This window comes from Papio anubis, chromosome 7 (genome assembly GCF_008728515.1).
Source record: "Papio anubis isolate 15944 chromosome 7, Panubis1.0, whole genome shotgun sequence".
NCBI classification, from domain to species: Eukaryota; Metazoa; Chordata; class Mammalia; order Primates; family Cercopithecidae; genus Papio; species Papio anubis.
The window spans coordinates 97,931,467-97,953,184 of record NC_044982.1 but is presented as its reverse complement, the minus strand read 5'-3'; the positions used below and the strand labels follow the sequence as shown (position 1 = coordinate 97,953,184).

The 21,718-nt window shown below is 47.0% G+C and overlaps 1 protein-coding gene across 1 annotated transcript; it reads right to left on the bottom strand.

The window, feature by feature from the left end:
• Nucleotides 1–114: 114 nt before the first annotated feature.
• Nucleotides 115–21,402, bottom strand: LOC101009208. The gene is made up of 6 exons (XM_021940319.2): nucleotides 21,241–21,402; nucleotides 8,951–9,167; nucleotides 7,422–7,540; nucleotides 1,490–1,579; nucleotides 1,000–1,084; nucleotides 115–635 (listed from the first exon to the last, which is right to left on the bottom strand). Exons 1-6 carry the CDS (start codon nucleotides 21,400–21,402, stop codon nucleotides 208–210), a joined length of 1,101 nt encoding a protein of 366 aa, XP_021796011.2. The 3' UTR covers nucleotides 115–207.
• Nucleotides 21,403–21,718: the final 316 nt, after the last annotated feature.

Genomic DNA, 21,718 nt, shown 5'->3' with positions numbered 1-21,718 from the left:
GGAGAGTTAGAGATGCAAGGTAGTTCAATGGTGAGCAGTGGAGCCGAGGCTGGAATTCAGTTTGAATCTAAGGAGGCTCTTATACCACTGTCTCTTTCCCTGTGACTGGGGGGCTCCATGCCTCCAGCTGGGATGATGATGTCGAGACCTGGGAGGAATCCAGGACTACCAACCTCTAAAATTCGGAGGGCAGGAAGCAAGAAACAGTCACGGCTCTGCCCTGGAGGGTGCTGCGGTCACCTGTCTCCCAGGCTGCAGCTGCCTCTGTCCTCGCACCTCCCTTCCCCAGAGGCTGGTGCCCTTCTTGGATGGGGTGGGAGTTACCATCTGCTTCAGCTCGGCCAGCTGCTCCTCGAGTTGGTGATTGTGGGAGAGCACGTGGCTGATGGTGGTGTGGTCGTTCTGCACAGAGGACTGGCAGGCCTCCCCCTGCTCCTCCCAGAGCTTGGGTTTCCACTCCCACAGCATCTCCTCCTGCTCCCGGTTCAGGTGACTCAAGCCCTCATTGGTTTCTACCTGGGCTTGGAGCTGTCCTGCCAGATTCTCCAGCTCCTTCTGCAGGTGCTTGACCTCGGCTTGTAGCTGCTGCTCCACCTCTGAGGGTCCTGTTGGGGGCTCCAGGTGTAGGGGTTCAGCTTAGAAAGGAAGCAGACAATAAGGGCCTCTGGATTTTCAAAAAATCCTCCTCTTGGTGCACAGCTCCTCTCAGGCTCCCCAAACTTGGCCTCCCTGCTAATGATTCCTTGCTCCCGATAGTAGCCAATCTTCCAAGCCACTTTCAGATAGCACTGTGGGTGGCTGACAGTGGGCACTCCTCCGTCTTTGCTGATGGGGACACTGAGGCTCATGGAGATGACAAGACTTGCCATCTTCTGGCACAGACCTCTCTCCCTCTGCCTCAAAGCCCTTCCATCCACCCACCTCCCTGGGGCATTCTAAGCCACCCTCACAGCCCTCTGAAGTCAGTCCTGCTTCAAGGTCACCCCAGTCCCAGCTCACCCATCTGGTTCTTCAGTTTGGCCAAGCTTGTCTCCAGCTCCTGTACCTGATGCATGTCATACTTCTTCTCCTTCAATGTGCAAAGCTGCCCAAAGCACAGGGGGAAAGGGCCCTGGAGAGAGGGATTGGTGGCTGGACAGGCTGCCATCTCCCTCTCTGCCCCCACCTCCACAAAGCCCAGACCCATGACCACCTCTGGCTGTGTTCCTCCCATTGCACAGATGCTCAGAACAATCAAACGACCTCTCTAAGGTGGGGCCTGAAGGGTCAGGTCTTGCCTGCTCTGACGTCTCCTGCATCCTCTGCCACACATGGCGTGCTCTCCTTGGAGATACTCAGCGTACTCATCTCTGCATTTGTTGATACTGCAGCCACTCCTTCACCTGCAAGAATCGACACAGAAGTTAGGAAGGGCTGTCACTGGTCCTCACCTACTCCTGGCCACCTGGGGTCATCATCCTTCCACATCCTTCCCTCTGCAAAGCCTCACATGCCCCAGGTGTGCTTCCAGCTGTGCCTGTTCCTCCATGGCCTGCTGTAACTCCTGGTTAGCATCTGGGGCTTTGCAGCAGCTAGACAACTGGATGGTAAAGCGGGAGAAATTTCAATCTGGGGAGCCCGGACCGTTCCACACAGTGCCTTTAAAAGGGCTAGGGCTAGGCTCGTACGACTCAGTCAATAAAGATCTCTGTCAAGTTGCTTTGCTTTAGAAACAAAAAATTAAATAATTTTAAAGAGATCTCAGGCCGGGCATGCTGGCTCATGCCTGTAATCCCAAAATTTTGGGAGGCTGAGGCAGGTGGATTCCTTGAGCTTAGGAGTTCCAGACCAGCCTGGGCAACATGACAAAGCCCGTCCCTACAGATACAAAAATTAGCCAGGTGCAGTGGCATGCACCTGTGGTCCCAGCTACTTGAGAGGCTGAGGTAGGAGAATAACTTGAGCCTGGGAGGTGGAGGTTGCAGTGAGCCGAGATAGCACCACCAAACTCCAGCCTGGGTCACAGAGTGAGACCTCATCTCAAAAAAAAAAAAAAAAAAAAAAATCACAACTCTCTATTATTACCAGGAAATAGTGAAAGTGTTGGCTTGAACCTCAGAAGGAAATAAACAGACTCATGAGCTAGCCATATAAATGTAATCTATAAAATAATGGTTTTCATCCATGATGCTTTAAGAAAAAAAATTTTAAGCCCTAACCTTGAAATTCTGATTCCCCAGGTCTATGGCAGGACCTCAATTTGTAGATTTTTAGCAGTCTTTAGGGGATTCTATGGCAGGAGCAGAACAAGGACTCAAATTTTTCAGCTCTTGGCTGGAGCCTCCCCATACCCAGCATGATCCCTAGGCCATGGCCCCAACTGGATGGGGCTTCCACCACCCCAGGGCTGCAGTAATCCCTCCAGGTGTTCAAGAACCTCTGGCATACAGCAGGTAGAAAAATGTTTCCTTCAGTAGGTCCAAAGCCAGGAATACCATATGTTCTGCCTTGATATGAAACAATGACATGCAATTAAAACACATAAATCTCCTTCCTACTCCCACCCTCCATCCAAAGTGTTTTATTTTTATGAGTTAAATAAGAAAACGAGTGGCAATCAGAAATTTCGTCTAAAACATATTTACAGGTATCAGTTCTCATCCAGCCTGATCTCATCCAATATCATTTAAATTCCCTTACATGTAAAGTTTTAGAAAAGGATCTTCACAGTGTAAGACTCAGGCACCCTAGGAGTTCTATAACAAAACACCAAGTAGATCAGAATATCCAAACTTACTAGAGAAGAAAAGTGGAATCATTGGCTGTATTTTCAAATTGCATTCAACAGGAAATTTAAGTTTTGAATTTTTTCCACCTTGAACCCAGGAAGCGGAGGTTGTGGTGAGCTGAGATGGTGCCATTGTGCTCCAGCCTGGGCAACAAGAGCAAAACTCTGCCTCAAAGAAAAAAAAGAATTACTCAGAAAAAAACGAATGATTTCTAACAGAAAATGGGCAATGGAGACATGGGAACTTCCTCCAAGAATAAAAATGGCCAATGAGCATATGAAAAAGATTCAAAAGCACTAGAAATCAAATAAATGTCATGAAAACAATGAGATTTTCTGCTTAAAGAGCAGCAAAGAGGACAAATGGAAGGGGAACCTGGAGCTCTGTCCCTGTTGGTGGGAGTATAAACTCAACCAATTTTCCTGCAGGATAATTTGAACACTTCTGTTAAAAACACAAATTGTTTTATGTTATTTTCCTCCAGAAATTCTTCTTCTATGAATTCAGTCCAAAAATGCTTGCTCAAGTCTATTAAAAATGTATATAGAAGGAATTTCACCTCTGGGGTGGCAATGATTCACTTTGTATACAGCCAGCTATTAAAAATGATGATGCCAGGATATATTTCTGCCATAGAAACCTGCCCCAAATACAGTAAGTGACAAAAGACTATATATTATGATTCTACTTTTTAAAATGTTTATATGCATACAAAAGTGTAAAAAGCAACAAACCAGAATGTTTTGAGTGTCAAAATTAAAGATTTTTCTTTATATTTTTTCATCCAAATGATACAAAAGAATGTGATTTCCTTTGTAATCAGGGAGAAGTGTTATTTTCATTTATTTATATTTATATATTTTTTCTTTTTCTTCTTTTTTTCCTCCGGTATGTTTTCCATGTAGGCTAGAGAGCTTGAATCTCTGCCTCTTGAGGTCAGCTCGTTTTCGGGATGTGCAGTACACAAAGCTGTCCCATCTTCCTTTTATTTTTCATTTTTATTTTATTTATTTATTTATTTTTTGTTCTGAAATGGAGTCTCGCTCTGTTGCCCAGGCTGGAGTGCAGTGGCATGATCTCAGCTCACTGCAACCTCTACCTCCCAGGTTCAAGCGATTCTCCTGCTTTACCCTCCCTAGTAGCTGGGATGACAGGCGCCCGCCACCATGCCTGGCTAATTTTTTTATTTTTTTTATTTTTAGTAGATATGGGGTTTCACCATGTTGGCCAGGCTGGTCACAAACTCCTGAGCTCAGGTGATTCATCCACTTAGGCCTCCCAAAGTGCTGGTATTACAGGCGTGAGTCACCATGTCCAGCTGAGATGTTGACTTAGATTTTTTTTCTCCCCCCTACCCTTCCCCCTCATTGTAGCCAGCAACAGCTCCAAACTTCACTGCTGCTGGGGAGGATGTAGTAGAGGGGAAGGACAGAGAGAGGAGGTGGGGGGCTGCAGGGGGACCCTGACCCTCTCCCATGACATTTCCTGCCACCCGCAGCAACAGTGTGGTGTGTTTGGGTGATCCCAGGCCTGCCACGGAACAGAAACAATGGCTAGAAAAGATGGGTGTCTCAGTGGTGACCGAGGTGGAAGGATGACTGAGGTGTCTCTCTGCACCCCAATCCCCTGACTTCACACAGAACTGAGGCACAGCTGACTGCCCAGGAAAGGGGCCTTGCGTTCAGAAACTCAAGTGTTGCATTTAAAATCAAGGAATTTAAGATGAAATTCCTCATGCACTGCATTCTGGGCTGGGATTCAAGGTGCCATGGATGGGGTACCTCCCAGTGCTGGGGTTTTGTGTGCAGCACTTTGTATCCATTCTCTCTGACCTCCTAACAGGCCACTGAAGGAGACATTACCACTCTTATTTCACAGCGAGGTCAGAGGCTACAGGGAGGTCATGGGGGAGAAGGAGAAGCAGGTACCTGAGTCTGAGGTTGGGACCCGCTCCACCTCTCACTCTGAGGGCAGTGCTGAGCAGCTCCCTAAGAGGCAGGGACCAGAGCTGGAGGAGTGGAGATAGTTACACACCCTCCTGGGGCTGCTATGCCATTGCTGGAAACTTCTCTATGGAGAGTACCGAATACCTCTACCTGTAACACTTTCCCTGGCTGAAATCCTGCAATTGCCACAGTGGCTGGAGATCCAGGAAGGCAGGGCAGGAGCATCGTGTCCCCTTCCCAGCAGGTGCAAAGGAGGCTGGGGGGCGAGGCACAAGCCTGTGGGAGGGTGAGGGGCAGGACAGGTGTGTGTGAGCCTCTGTTGACTGCTTGCTGCCTCGGCTGGAAGGTCAGGACCCAATGGCTATTAAAGGTTACAATTACAGAAGTATTTCGGATTTTGGAATTTTTCAGATTTTGGAATTTGAAAATCTGAAATCCAAAATGCTCCAATGAGCATTTCCTTTGAACCTGGCCTTCAAACATATCGGCACTCACACAGTTTTGGATTTTGAAGCATTTCAGATTTTGGATTTTCAGATGAGGGATGCTGTATTATCTTCTGAATGAGGCCAGAGTTTGGGGACATGGAGCTGCAGGCCAAAGAGGTGATTTCTGAGGTGGCTTCCAGTGTGGAAGGGCCTCCAAAGTGGTTTAAGGCAAGCCGCAAAATAGGAAACCCAACATTTAGCTAATGGAACACTGATAAAACCTGCTTAAGATGTCTGTCTCTACTAATTCAAATGGAGCCAAGCCAATGCATTGTTATCATTTTAAAAAGGCACCAGTCCCTCTGCAAAAGCACTGAATTGTATCATGAATCATCGGCGGTGGTTTTTTTAGGGATGTGAAGAAGGCGTTTTCACAATAGATCGCACGACACACTATCTTCCAAATCTCTAACCATTTCTCTCCCCAGCCCGGTCCTCTCCATAGTTGTCCAAATCCTTCCCTCTTTTCTCTTGTCTCCAAAACTCAAAACCGTGTTCTGACTTTCTGTATCCCCCCCCACCCTTGGACCACCTGGGAAGACCCCTGGTTCCCCAGGGTGTCCACTTCTCCCCTCCTGAGATCCCCCATCTTTCCTCAAATGAACCAGTTTGGCCTCTCTTAGTTTCTCCAACTCTGCGTCTCAACCTTTCTTCCTTCACTACACAATAATGTCCAGGAGGCCAAGAGCTCACAAGCCAGGGACCCTCTTTTTCCAGAAGGGAGGAGAGAGGTGACTACAAATATTTGGTTATGGTTTTCTTCCCTGCAACGCCTGTTTCCATGGGCAGCGCTGAGTCCCAGTCCTGGCAGACCTCAGAACCAGGCTCTCATGAGCTGGGGCAAGTGGGGCCTAGGGAGCCTCTGGGTTGAGGACCTTGCAATCCTACTCTGCAGCTGCCCTGTCCGAACCTCTGTCCCTTCCTTCCTGTGCCCCCAGGCCTGCCCTGTCCTGCCTCAGCCTGCCCAGGAAGGCCTCTGCTTGAGGCCTGCAAGAGGCTCACCCCGGAGCAGGCATTATGATGAGGACTGCCACATCCCACCTGCAGAGTCTGCCTGGGGCTTTGAACCAGCCAGGAAGCTCATGCAGTCAGGGCTGACCCCAGGCCTAGTGGTGGGGGAGGCAGGCCAAGTCTGAGCCCTCCCCAGTGCTGCCCCCGTTCCCAGGCCTGGCTTCCTCTGGCACCCAGTCCTGCAGGTCCCACCCACCCTGTGCTCTGCCAGGTCAGGGGACTGCTGCTATGGCATTAGAGGTTCAGAGCTGCAGAGGGCCCTGGAATTGATTAGCCGAGTCTACCTCCCATGCCTCAGGATGGGGATGTTAAGGCCTAAAGCAAGTCAGGGATCCTCATCCATAAGAGAGCACATAACTTTGGACAGAATGAGCTAGAACTCTGGTCTCCGAATTTCCATGCTAGTGTTTTTCCCATAACACATAGGGATTCGATCATTCCTAGCTGGGCTCATTGGCTCACGCCTGTAATCCAAACACTTTAGATTCTGAGGTGGGAGGATTGTTTGAGACCAGGAGCTTGAGACAAGCCTGGGCAGCAATTTGAGACCCTGTCTCTATAAAAAAATCAAAAAATTAGCCAGGCATGGTGGTGCACATCTGTAGTCTCAGTTACTTGGGAGGCTGAGGCAGGGGGATTGTTTGAGCCCAGGACTTCAGGGCTGCAGTGAGCTGTGATTGAGCCACTGCACTCCAGCCTGGGTGACAGAGCAGGACCCTAAAATTGTAATAACAGTAATTTCTAAACTATGGAGGTGAGTGGAGAGTGGGTGCTGTTGAAATTAATGGAATTGAAAGTGTAGATTGTGGGTTCTCCTATGGTAATTTGCATTTTAAGTGGAACATAAAGATCAAACATCTTGACACGCAGGCAAATCCACAGAGACAGAAAGCAGATGAGTGGCAACCGGTACCTGGGGAAGGTGCGGAATTGGAAGTGGCTGCTTCATGGGTATGGGGTTTCTTCTGGAGTGATGAAAAGGTCCTGCGATGATTAGTAGTGATGGTTACACAGCACTGTGAGTGTACTTAATGCCGCTAAATCGTACACTTGAAAATGGTTGAAGTACTAAGTTTTATGTTTCATATATTTCACCGCAATTAGAAAAGAAATCTCCCCGACTCAAATACATAAAACCTGTATAGAAAAAGGTCTCACTGCTGGGAGTCTGTTTTGCTTCTTCCCTTCTCTCTCTGTCCCTCCCTCACCCAGTCTAAGAGGGGAGCTACACACAGTGTAGACAGTGACTGAGAATCCACTCCAGGACAGCATCCCGAGAAACGAGACAGAACCAAATGATAAAAGGAGTTGTTCCTGGAAAAGCATCCTGGAATAGGGGAGGGAGCACAGGTCAAGCCACAGGGGAGGGTATGTGACAGCTGCTTTACTGCACGGGGTACCACTGAATGCTCCGGTGGTTCCTGACTTCACTTTTTAAAAATTATTTTTATTTTATTTATTGATTGATTGATTTTGAGACAGGGTCTGTTGTCCAGGCTGGAGTGCAGTGGCACGATCTCAGCTCACTGAAATCTCTGCCTCCGGGTTCAAGTGACTCTCCTGCCTCAGCCTCCTGAGTAGCTGGGATTACAGGTATGTGCCACCATGCCCAGCTAACTTTTGTATTTTTAGTAGAGATGGGGTTTCGCCATGTTGGCCACGCTGGTCTTGAACTCCTGACCTGAAGTGATCCTCCTGTCTCGGCCTCCCAAAATGCTGGGATTACAGGTGTGAACCACCTCGCCTGGCCCTGAGTTTACTTTTTTTTTTTTTAAGACTCCACATATGAGTGAGATTGTGGGCTATTTGTCTATGCGTGCCTGGATTATTTCACTCAACGTGGTGTCCTCCAGGTTCATCCATGTGGTTCCAAATGACAGGATTTTGTTCTTTTTATGGCTGAATAGTACTTCATTGCATATACGAAATGATCCATGCATGAGGGGATGGATGCGCTGCCTCCCTGATTTGATCATTATGAAGCACATCTGTATTGAAACATCAAATTGTACCCATTTTATGTACAATGACAACGTGTCCATTTTGAAAAAGCTGGCTCACTGTGGAGACCAGTAAAGGCTTTCACAGCTCCAAGGGAGATCACAGACTATGGAGCAGGCTGAGGGCTCCAGGGCCTGGGCCCCTGGCACTCACCACTGTACTTCCCAGGCACAATCCTCCCTCTCTTTAATGTCAGGCATTCCCTCTCCCCTTCCTGAAGGTCCTGCTTCAAGCCTGCCTCCTCCTTCCTCACCCAAACTACATGCTGTGTTTTCACTCCTTGTCAGAAAATTACTTAGGCCATGAAGATCTGTATACATTTGCCAGCTTTCTGAAAAAGTTTTCATATCAGGCAGTTTCCCACAGGGTTGGAATCTCAACACATTGAAATGATAAATTATGCTGGGTGCAGTGGTTCATGCCTGTAATCCCAGCACTTTGGGAGGCCGAGATCAGGAGTCCGAGACCAGCCTGGCCAACATGGTAAAACCCCACCTCTATTAAAAATACAAAAATTAGCCAGGCATGGTGTGCACCTGTAATCCCAGCTACTCCAGAGGCTGAGACAGGAGAACTGCTTGAACTCGGGAGGTAGAGGTTAAAGTGAGCCGAGATCACGCCACTGCACTGCAGCCTGGGTGACAGAGCAAGGCTTCATCTCAAAAAAAAAAAAAAAAAAAAAAAAAAAAAGAAAGAAAAAAACTTAAAAATAAATGGTAAATTATTTTTTCCTTACTCCCTTTACTGAACTTGTAGGGCCTAGCACCATGTTCTGCACACTTGAGTCCATTGTCCGGCAGATGCTGGTCCTTCACCTGGTCTGGGGCTCCGAGCACTCGCCCTACAGTGCTGACCTGGCAGTGCTCACCAGGGTGGGAGGGAGTTGGTGCTACTCTCCTTGGAGTGCTCTTGTAGGTATGCGTTAGATCTGTGGTCTGAGGCATGTTAGGAATCTAGAATAATTTCCCAACGGGAAGAACTAGAAGTCCCCATAAGAGAACAGAGCTTGCCCATCTACTGAGGAGTAGTCCTCTAGGGTCCTTTCCTGACCCTGCTCAGCTTCGAACTCCCTCCTCGCCCACCCCTCCTGTTCCTCTTCCTCCTCCTCCTCCTCAGCTCTCAAGGCTTAACCATCAGGTTAAACATAATCCCCACGAGGTGAACCCAAATGAACACCCAGAGCTGTCAGACACAGACTATTGCATGAATAGGCTCATGGCAACCCTTCAACCCACACATAGGGCAGCCTTATCCCAAGCATGAGCTTTGTAAACACACACTTCCCAGGGGCGGACAGGGAGCCTGGGTTCCCGGCTCAGCTTAAGTGCTGATCGAGGTATAATCTTAGTCCCTCTTCTCTCCAGACCTTGGTTTTCCAGCTGTACGATGAGAGCACTGGACTCAATGAACCTGGGTTTCCTTTCAGCTGGAGTGTCCATGTTCACAAAGTTGTTCTTGGTGTCACTCAAACAGCTGCTCCTGCCTCCCCAGCCCCACCCACACACATGCCCAGAACCACACACATGTGGTTAGAGTGGGAATGAGGAGGTGTGGGAGGGCAGCACCCTCAGAAACTGCTGGCCCTGAAGTCCCGGGCAGTGCAGGGAGCGGCGGGCAAGCATCCACTTCACCCCAGAGGCTGCTCCTGGCTTTGCCAGACCTGACCTCAGAGGAGTTGGTCACATGGGGGTGTTTTATCCCTGAGACTCACAGAGACACGTAAAACATCAAGTGGGGGGTAGGGGTGAGGCCTACAGAGGGGAAGGAACTTGCTGAGGCCTCCACAGTGAAGAGGGCACCTCCAGCGCCTGGCCTCCAGAAGGTCCTCAGGCCTGAGCCCCTCTGTAGCACCAACACAGGGCAGTGCTGGGCCACTACCCCCTCCCCCCGCCCACTTCCCTAAGGTACGGCTCATGGGTCAACTGTCCTGGTCCAGGGACATTTTTAGACAGCAACATTTTGCTCCGAAGGTGACTTTCCTGTGGCTGCTGTAACAAATTGAAACACCTGGTTGGCTTAAAATGCCAGAAATTTGCTCATAGTTCTAGAGGCCAGAAGTCTGACAGCAAGGTGCTGGCAGGGCCACGTTTCCTCGAAATGTGCCATGGCAGAGTCCCTCCTTGCCTCTTCCAGTTCCTGCGGGCCCCAGACATTCCTTGGCTCACGGCTGCATTGCTCCCGCCTCTGCCTCTGTCTTCAAGGGGTCTTTTTTTCTGTCTCCTATAAAGATACTTACTGGATTCAGGTCCCACTCAGATGATCTTATCTTGAGATCCTTGATTACATCTACAGTAACGCCAGATTCACAGGGTATCAGGGTTAGGAAATGGACATATCTTTTTGGGGGGCCACCGTTCAACTCGTAACATATACGACTGCATTATCCCATGCCCCACATTGCCAACCATACTCTGTGGTTTATTCCTGCTTTGTGGTAACAATAACTGCAATAGCAATACTAACAGATAACATTAATTGAGCGCTTACTACGTGCCAGGCACCATGATAAGCCCTTAATATATTAACTCATTTAATTGTCACCACAACCCTGTGAGGTGGTTACTATTCTCTCCAAACTACAGCTAAGGAGATGAGGGTCAGAGAGGAAAATGTTGATCACAGGTGAAAATACAGAACTCAACTCCTGGGATCCCAGAGTTCAGAGTGGACAAGACAAAAGCAAGAGACAGAGGACCTACCCCTGGGGTTGGAGAGCGGGAGGACCAAGGAAGGTAGTGGAGGAACTCAGGCCAGCACCACTCCACCCCTTTCAGCTGTGTCACCCTAGGCTGGGGTCATGCATCACACACCCTGTGGACACTGGGGCTACAGCTGATACATGGTCCTGCCACATGGTGCTGAGAATCTTGGGAGAGAGAGATGGAAACCCAACAGTTGCATAAATTAAGGTAAAAATTGCAAATGGGATGCAGAGCACAAAGGAGCCTATAAAACCTTAGGCCAAGGAAGAGCTTCCTGAGACAGAAACGTCCAAGCTCAGAAGTAACCAGGCAGAAGAGGAAGGGAGGAGTGTTTTGGGCAAAGGGAATAGCATCTGCAAAGACTGCATGGCCAGAGGAGGCATGATGAGTTTGAAGACTTGAAAGAAGGCCTGGGTGGCTGGAACTTAGAAGAGGCTTTCTAGGTGGTGAGGAGGTGAGGGGTGGAGCCAACCATGTCAGGCTCTGAGGGCCCAAGAGTGGTAAGAAGCCAGATTTTAGAGAAAAAAAAACAGGTCCCTAGGGAGACAGAAAATGCTTTCTATTCCTCCTGGACACCAAGAAACAAAGCACAAGTTACATCCTCAGCAGTTGCCCACTTCTCCGGTCCTGGATGGGACACCCTGCTCCCTTGCAAAGAGCTCAATTTGGCCCTACCTATGCAGCACAACAGGGCAAAGAGAGGCTTAAGCCCGGGAAAGGCTGGGATGGGCTCCTTAAGCTAAATCACAGGTGCTTTCTTTTTTAACACTTGCCTGAAGGACTTAGGTGACTGATGGGTGAGCAAGAGGAAAGTTGTTTGGATTCTTGGGTGAACATTTAGGCAATTTCCATATTCCATGTATGAGTGCCACTGCAATGCATATTGATGCATTGATTTTGCACATCGGATTATTTCTTCAGGATCTATTTCTAGAAATAAAATTTCTGGTGCAAACAGATGGGACATTTTTAGGGCTGTGGCCCTACAGAACAGTTGTTCCAATTTGCAGCCCCAGCAGTGGATGAGTGTCTGTTTACTTAAACTCTCCCCTGTCCAGCTGTCATTATGACCATATCTTTCTGATCTCTGCCGATTCAGCAGGCAAAAAGAGGTATCTTGTGGGTTTAGTTGCATTTCTTATTCTTCTCCTCCTCCCTCCTCCTCCTCCTTCTTCTCCCCTCCTCCTTCCTCCTCCTGTGGTTTTAGTTGCATTTCCTCCTCCTCCTTCCTTCTTTCTCCTCCTCCTTCTTCCTCCTACTGTGGTTTTAGTTGGATTTCCTTCTCCTGCTTCCTCCCTCCTCCTCCTTCTTCCTCCTGTGATTTTAGTTGCATTTCCTCCTGTTACATTTTCTCCTCCTCCTCCTTCTCCCCCCTCCCCTTCTCCCCCTACTTCTCCCTCCCTCACCCTCCTCCTCTTCCTCCTCCTCTTATGACTTTAGTTGCATCTCCTCCTCTTCCTCCTCTTCCTTTTACCTCCTCCTCCTCCTCCTCTTCCTTCTTCTTCTCCTCCTCCTCTTTCTGCTTCTCCTCCTCCTCCTTCGTCTCCTCTTTTCCCTCTTCTTCCTCTTCTCTTTCTAAGACAGGGTCTCGCTCTGTCACCCAGGCTGGAGTACAGTGGTGCAATCTCGGCTCACTGCAGCCTGGACTCAAGCCATCCTCCTTCCTCAGCCTCTAGAGTAGCTGGGACTACAGGTGTGCAACATGATGCCCAGCTATTTAAATTTTTTTTTTTTTGAGGGCTGGGCACAGTGGCTTACACCTATAATCCCAACACTTGGGGAGGCCAAGTGGGGTGCTTGCTTGATTCCAGGAGTTCAAGACCAGCATGGACAACATGGAGAAATCCCATTTCTACTAAAAATACAAAAATTAGCTTGACATGATGACATCTGTAGTCCCAGATACTTGGGAGGCTGAGGCAGGAGGATCACTTGAGCCTGGGAGGCAAAGGTTGCAGTGAGTCGTGATTGTGCCAATGCACTCCAGCCTGGGCAACAGAGTGAGACTGTCTCAAAAAAAAAATTTTTTTTCCGTAGATATAGGGTTTTGCTTTGCTGCCCAAGGTGGCATTAGACTCCAGGCTTCAAGTGATCTTCCCACCTCGGCCTCCCAAAGTGCTAGGATTACAGGAATGAGCCACCGCAGCTGGCCACATTTCTTTTATTACTCTCATGGTTATGAATGGTTTCATATATTTACTGGTCATTTCTACTTGTTTTTAAGTTATATACCCATGCCCTGTGCCCACTCCTATTGGGAAGATGTCTTTTTCCTATTGATTTGTACTGATATTAACCCTCTGTCTGACATACATTGAATTCTCCTCATTTATCATTTGCTTATGAATTTTGTTTCTGAGATTTTTGCGTCATAAAGAAATCTTTTTGTGATTGCGTTTCCAATCTTTCCTTTATGGTTTCTGATTTCCATGTTAAACTTAGGATGGCCTCCCTCACATTGACATTATACAAATGATTTCCCTACTTCATTCTCTCATCTTTTTGGTATCCCTTTTCACTTTTGTTGTTGTTTTTTTTTTTAGATGGAGTTTTGCTCTTGTTGCCCAGGCTGGAGTGTAGTGGCACAATCTTGGCTCCCCGCCTCCTGGGTTCAAGTGATTCTCCTGCCTCAGCCTCCCGAGTTGCTGGGATTACAGGTGCATGTGCCACCACGCCTGGCTGATTTTTGTGTTTTTAGTAGAGACAGGGTTTTGCCATGTTTACCAGGCTGGTCTCAAACTCCTCACCTGAGGTGATCTGCTCGCCTCATCCTCCCAAAGTGCTGGGATTATAGGCGTGGGCTACCGCACCCAACTAAAAAACTATTTTTCTGAGGACTTTTCCACACATATAGCATGATTATTTTCTGAGCAACCAAGTTATTTCACAATTTTAAGTCTTGTAGTTAAGAATGGAGCTAAAGAAAAGAAAGCCTACTCTCCACAAAATGGTCCCATCCCATTATTTTTCCTCTCTCCATTATTCCCTACTTCTGGAAATGTTATCAGCTCTACTCAGGATGCTGCAATCACAGGCCTGCACTCCTGGAATAGAAAACTTACATGGTAATAAAAACGAGAAATTAAAAAAAAAAAAACTTACATGGGAAACACTTATGGATATAGAGAAGGTATAAAAACAGTAAGGGTCTGGGCGTGGTGGTGCTCACCTCTAATCCAGCCATCGGGAGGCCGAGGCAGATGGATCACTTGGGGCCAGGAGTTTGAGACCAGCCTGGTCAATATAGCAAAACCCTGTCTCTACTAAAGATTCAAAAAAATTAGCTGGGCATGAGGGTACATGTCTGTAATCTCAGCTACTCTGGAGGGCCGAGGCATGAGAATCAGTTGAACCCGGGAGGCAGAGGTTGCGCTGAGCTGAGATCGCACCATCGCACTCCAGGAGAGTGGGCGAGACTCTGTCTCAGAAACATAAAGAAAACGGCAAGAAGGAAATATGGGGATCCGGGCCTTTGTTTCCAGAACAGAGGGACCTGGGCTGGGCACAGAATCTCAGAGCATTAGGAAACAGGCTGTGGACCCCTAATCAACTGCATCATTGGCAGATAAAAAGCCGAATACTCAGCTGCAGGACTCCTCTAGGCCTGTGCCCCGCACAGTACCACTCAGTGTCTCCCCTGAGCCGGCAAGGTGAATCACAGCACCTGGACAGAACTGACTGGCCGACGGGGGTCAAGCGTGATGACTGAACAGCTCTCTAACAGTAGCCAGGGTGCTCTGTCTCAGCGTCCCCACTACCTGACATGCTCACCCCCAACAGGATCTGGTTCCATCTGCCCTGCTTCTCTGCAGGCAAGTTAGATATGGAGGAAATGCCAAATCACAGCCAAAGGAGGTCGTCTCCTAGCCCCATGTACCCCCAGGCCCTGCCCCACACCAGGCTTCCTGCGCTCCTGAAAGGTGCTCTTTGAGTTCATAATGCTGGCCATAACCTCACCACTCCCCCTGCCTTCCCAACTCCTCATGTGGTTGAATGTTACCAACTGTAATCTTCAAGCCAGCCTCAAATGCCACCTCCACCAGCCTCGAGTCCATTTGGAACCAACCTACCCATGAGCTGAGCATTTGGAATGTTCCAAAATTCTCTCTTGCCTTCTTCACAGGAGTCTGCCTCCCTCAGTGTGCAGCCTACCTTGTTCATCTATTTGCTAAAACTTCGACTAAAAATTAATTTAAAATGATTACATGTTGAGGTTAAAGAAGTAGAACTAAAATTCTAGACAACAATAACATGGAAGATAGGAGAGGATAATCCAGAGCTAAAATATTCTGTTTTATATATTTATTTTTTTTCAGATCGCTCTGTCACCCAGGCTGGAGTGCAGTGGTGCAATCTCCGCTCACTGCCACCTCTGCCTCCCGGGTTTAAGTGATTCTCCTGCCTCAGCCTCCCGAGTATCTGGGATTACAGGCACCCACGACCATGCCCAGCTATTTTTTTTCCATTTTTAATGGAGATGGGGTTTTGGCCATGTTGGTCGGGCTGATCTTGAACTCCTGACCTCAAATGATCCACCTGCCTCAGCCTCCCAAACTTCTGAGATTACAGTCATGAGCCACTGCGTCCAGCTGCAGAACTAAAACATTATAATATCCTAATATTTTCTTTGTCATCCATGCATGTTAAAATTTTGAGATTATTTTTTATTTTTACATTGGTGTTATTTATTATTTATTTATTTATTTTTTTGGAGACAAGGTCTTGTTCTGTTGTCTAGACTGTAGTGCAGTGGTGAGATCTTGCCTCACTGTAGCCTGTAAGGTTGATCCTCCTGCCTCAGCCTCTTGAGGAGTTGGGACTACAGGTGTGCGTCATCACACCCAGCTAATTTTTGTAATTTTTATAGAGATGGGGTTTTGTCACGTTGCTCACACTGGTCTCAAACTCCTGGGCTCAAACTATCTGCCCACTTCAGCCTCCCAAAGTGCTGGGTTTACAGATGTGAAGCACTTCCATTACAGGAGCCAGCACTTCCATTCTAAAATTAAAGATAAGAAAAAAAAATCTATAACTTCCTAAATGGTTATGGGAAAATAGAGGGAATAAAGAAAACATGATACCTTCCCTTTTCCAAAAAAGGGCTAGGAAGCAAAAAGCATAAGTAGAAATACACAAATCACAGGGAATGTAGGTATCTATGAAATAGAAAACCATATAGAAGTCAAAACAAACTAATCAGATCTATATGTATCAATACAAACAAGTCTCAGAAATATTGTACTGAGTTTATAAAATAAGATGCAAAAGGATATCATAGTATGGGACCAGTTTGTAAATTTAAAAGATGACATAAAACAGTGTTATATATTGTTTATAGATACAAATATCCGTAGCAAAATTATAGATGGAAGAATACACACTGACCTAATGATAGTATTTATCTCCGGAGAAGATGAGAGACAAGAGGAATGGGAGAGAGACATGCAAGTAATTGCTTTTTTTTGGAGACAGGATCTCATACATCACTCCGGCTGGAGTGCAGTGGCACAATCTCAGCTCACCAAAACCTCCACCTCCCAGGTTCAAATGATTCTTGTGCTTCAGCCTTCCAAGTAACTGGGATTATCAGCTCTGCTCCGGATGCTGCAATCACAGGCCCGCACTCCTGGAGTAGAAAACTTACATGGTAATAAAAATGAGAAATTTAAAAAAAACTTACATGGGAAACACTTATGGATATAGAGAAGGTGTAAAAACAGCAAGGGTCTGGGCTTGCTGGTGCTCACCTGTAATCCCAGCATATTGGGATGCTGAGGCAGGTGGATCACTTGGGGCCAGGAGTTTGAGACCAGCCAGGGCAACATGGCAAAACCCTGTCTCTACTAAAAATTCAAAAAAATTAGCCGGGCATGAGGGTACATGTCTGTAATCTCAGCTACTCTGGAGGGCTGAGGCATGAGAATCACTTGAACCCAGGAGGCGGAGGCTGCACTGAGCTGTGATCGCACCATCGCACTCCAGGAGAGCGGGCGAGACTCTGTCTCAGAAATATAAAGAAAACGGCAAGAAGGAAATATGGGGATCCGGGCCTTTGTATGTGCCACCACTCCTGGCTAATTTTTATATTTTCTGTTTTTAGTGGAGACTGGGTTTCACCATGTTGGCCGGGTTGGTCTCGAACTCCTGACCTCAAGTGATCTGCCTGCCTCGGCCTCCCTAAGTGCTGGGATTACAGGCATGAGTCACTGCATCTGGCCTATGAGAGTGATCTTAACTGTATCTGCAATTTTTTTCCTTAAAAAACAAAAAATAACTTTTAAACAACATATAACTAAAAGTTAATGTGTTACATCTGGATTGACCACAAATGGGTGTCTTTTATGTTTATTTCTGAATTTTTCTGTGCATTTAAAGTATTTAATAATTAAATCTCTGTATTTTCTATTTGTTAATTACATTTTTCTAAGGACATAGAGATGATGCAGTCCTGCTTTCACAGGTGCTGGCTGAAGTGAGATGCTGGTTATTTGTGTGCCTAGGGTCCCTCCCAGCTTCATGCTCTGCCCTGCTCCACTGAGTCCAGTGGACTGCACTGTCCAGGCTTTCTTCCCAGCTGGCTTTCGGGTTTAGCCAGTGGGTGGCTCTGTGGGAAGATGGGAGGGCTGGATTCAAACAGAGGTCAGGGTAGCTCTTCCCAGCTCTCTTCCTGCTTTGGCATGCTATATCTGGCTGTAGCTGCATCCTAGGTACAACTGGTACTCACTGGGCTCTGATAAGTGTTTCCTTCCCTTGTCCCAGTAGGCCCTGGAAACAGGGAGGGTGGTAATAGGTTCTCAGTACTGCTAGTCTCTAGGTGTCCTACCATACCTTGTTTGTTACCTTATACAGTCCAGAAACTCTGTGAATAGTCCCTTCATTAAAGCCTTTTCATTTGAACCATCTGGGATGACACAAGAAACACTGTGAAAAGTAAAAACTGCTTTTGTTTGTTTGTTTCAGAACTCCTTTGCTGTGGATGAGAAGATTGACTAGGTGACTTGCTCCAAGTTCAAAGCCTGTTTGCATAAAACAAGGACTTGTTTGTTTGTTTGTTTTGTTTTGTTTTGTTTTGTTTTGAGATAGGGTCTTGCTCTGTCGCTCAGGTTGGAGTGCAGTGGCGCAATCACGGTTCACTGCAGCCTCGACCTCCTGGGCTCAGATGATTCTCCCGCCTCAGCTTCCTGAGTAGCTGGGACCCCACAGGTGTGCGCCACCATGCCCAGCCAGTATTTTAAAATTATTTTTGTAGAGACGGCATCTACCTACGTTGCCCAGGCTGTTCTTGAACTCCTGATGTCAAGCAATCCTCCTGCCTTGACCTTCCAAAGTGCTGAGGTTACAGGTATGAGCCACCGTGCCTGGTCACAACTTGACTCGAGAACACATGGTTGACAACATCTTGATGAAAAGGGATATGGCTGGTCAGGCATGGTGGTTGACACCTGTAATCCCAGCACTTCGGGAGGCTGAGGCCCGTGGATCACCTGAGGTCAGGAGTTCAAGTCCAGCCTGGCCAATATGGCGAAACCCAGTCTCTACTAAAAATACAAAAATTAGCCCGGTGTGGTGGTGGGCGCCTGTAGTCCCAGCTACTTGGGAGGTTGAGGCAGGAGAATTGCTTGAACCCAGGAGTCGGAGGTTGCAGTGAGCTGAGATTATACCAGCCTGGGTGACAGAGTGAGACTCTGTCTCCAAAAAAATAAGGGATATGGTTGATACACACAGAATGATCTGCTCTCCTAAGACCTTGTACCCTAAGAATTTTATGACTTATCGGATAGTATCAGTGTGTTTTATGATATTTTTATTCATTTACTCGATAAGTTTTGATTGAGTGCTGCTCTGTACCAAGATCTGTGTCAAGATATGAGGATACATTGTTGTGTGAGAGGAAGTCCTCATGTGCTGGGAGCTTACGGTAGACAGGAAGACAGACAAACTCATTACAAAGAAATATGATATATGCAAGGCGAATGGAAGCAGCGGGTGCTCTGGAGTACCCAGGAGGGTTATTCAACCCAGCCTTGTACTGTCAGGGATAGTTTCCCAAAAGAAAGGACATCTAACCCGAGAGCTGAAGAATAAATACTAGTTAGCCAAGTTAAGGAGGATGGGTAGATGGGAGGGAGTGAGTTTTAGTTTTAAGGCATTCTAGGTAGAGAGAAAAACAATTTGGGCAAATCCAGGAGGGGATAAAAATCATTTGGGAAACTGGAAGTCAGTCTCTTGAGTTGCTTGCAAGAGGAGAGGGTCAGAAAAGTTAGAAGAAAAAAAACAGGGATCGGATCACAAAAAGCCTTATAAGTAAGATTCAGGGTAGGGGTATTATTATGAGGTCAATACAAAGCCATTAGATCATTCGAGTAGATGGTGTGCAGTGTAACTGTATTTGCATTTTTAAAAGATTACCTTGTCTATACAGTGAGAATAAACTGCAGGTGGATAAGAGCAGAGGCAGCTCCCTTAGGAGGTTGTTGCTGTAGCCCAGGCCAGAGATGATGAGTTGGACTTGAGGCTGGGGCTGGAGAGAAGCAGGCAGTGTAGAACATATGGCTAAAGCAGGCAACCTGAAAACATTCAGAAAATTATTGTTGTTATAAGATGGCCCAGCAAAATGCAAATTGTTCTGTCCTCATTTGATCTCAGCTGGACTGTGAACTCCGGGGGAACAGGGACTTTCTGTATTCATTCCTGTTTCCAGTACTACGGAAGTGCTCAGGAAATGAATGTTCTTCCTAAGTGAGTCTCAGTGACATGGTGTCTGGGTAGAGTGGTAACCCTCACGCCTTTGCTGACCCACCTTTATTCGGGAAGTTCAGTAGCGATTCTGAAGTCGATGTGTAGAGCTACTGCAGCAGGGACGTTAAGGTGCAGAAGCTTTACCCAGTTCACAGTGCACACTGAAATATTCGGGTTGTTTTTTCCTGACTCAGTTCTCTTCTGCCATCTGCTGGGACAGCCTTTCATAGCACATCAAAGCAAGATCACCTATGAAGGCAAGCCTAAAAACTTGGTGGGAGCCACAGTGGACAATGCGTTGGATAAGTTTACAACTTAGTTGGAGAAGCAAGTGTCACATCCACACCACCGTTCATTTGAAGCTAATCTTCAGTATTTATTTCCCAAAGACAAAATGCCTTTTTTTTTTTTTTTTTTTTTTGAGATAAGGTCTGGCTCTGTCACCCAGGCTCCAGGCTGGAGTGTGGTGGCACCAACATGGCTCAGTGTAGCCTTGGCCTCCTGGGCTCAAGAGATCCTCCCACCTCAGCTCCCCAGAGTGCTGAGATTATAGGCATGAGCCACTATGCCTGGCCTATGCAGACTATCTTAAATATCTGTATTCTCCTATCAACCTTATGATAGCCATAGATTGTAACAATTTCTAAGCAAGAAAACAGAAACACAGAGATTTAAATAAAAAGCCAACTTTGAACAATAAGTAAGTGGCCGAGCCAGGACTGAAGCTTCCTTGACTCCTAGTTCCACACTTTTCTCACAACATCTTAACCTCTCAAACACAACAAGAGAGAGTTCCCACAGGCGGAGACTGGCTGCTGATCTGCAGCAGGGACAGTGTGGGCCTAGGGTGAAGGCTGACAAGGCCAGTGGCTCCCTGATGTGCAGAGCTGCAGAATGTTGGCATGGGGTGGGGTGGAGTTGGGGGAGAGGAACAGAAACAATTCTCCACATTCCATATTCCCCAAAGATGTGTCAAGGGGATGTTTCTGAGGGATTTTTTTGTTAAGTATATGAAAACTAATAGAACTTGAATCTTTGGTGGATGTGGTCAAACAAAATAGACCCCACTATTTTTGTTAGTGAGTCTGGTTAAGACTAAGAAACTATTGCACCATCCTTTTCTCTTTCTACTTCTCTCTCTGTTTGTTTGTTTTTTGGTTTTTGTTTTTTTTTTTTTTTTTGAGACAGCCTCTCTCTCTGTCACCCAGGATGGAGTGTAGTGGTGAGATCACAGGATCACAGCTCTGGCTGATTATTTTTTATTTTTGTAGAGATGAGGTCTCGCTATGTTGCCCAAGGAATCCTCCTGCCTTGGCCTCCCAAAGCACTGGGATTACAGGTGTGAGCCACCGCACCTAGCCAACTTTTCTCATTTAAACTTAAGTTATTCTTATGTGAATACCCAAATATAGTCTTGGTGTAAAACAATCCAAACATTCAGGTAATGCTAAACTTTTCCTTTACTACAAGTTCCAAGCCTTTTCCCAATGACAACCACAGTCAGGAGTATGCTTCCAGATCTTCTAGGAAATACAAGTGTTCCTATGGGAGCATAGAGTCTTGTTTAGTGTTTTATCTCCCTTACATGAATGAGATCTTGCTGTACTGTCCTGCCTCTCCCGTTGAGAGGCCCACACTCCCCCGACTCAGTGGGAGGTGCGCTTTGACTTGTCCGGGCTACTCCTGGGAAGTTCCACTTTAACCCCTGAGAACAGACGTCCTCAGTGCCCTCCTGCTCCCATGCCATGCCCCCCAGCTGCCAGCTCCCCACAGCTCTCGCCCAGCTTCCTCATAGCTTGTTTCTACCCACCCCCCCCTTTTTTTAATATTGTGGCAGGATAAATATAAAATTTGCCATTTTAACCATTTTAAAGTATGCAGTTCAGTACTATTAAGTACATTGACATTGTTGTGCTACCATTACCATCGTTCATCTCTGGAACTTTTTCATCTTCCTCAACTGAAACTCCATTCCCATTAAAAGATAACTCCCAGTTCCCCTCTTCAGGCCTCTGGAAACCACCTTCTACTTTCTGTCTTATGAATTTGACTACACTACTCTA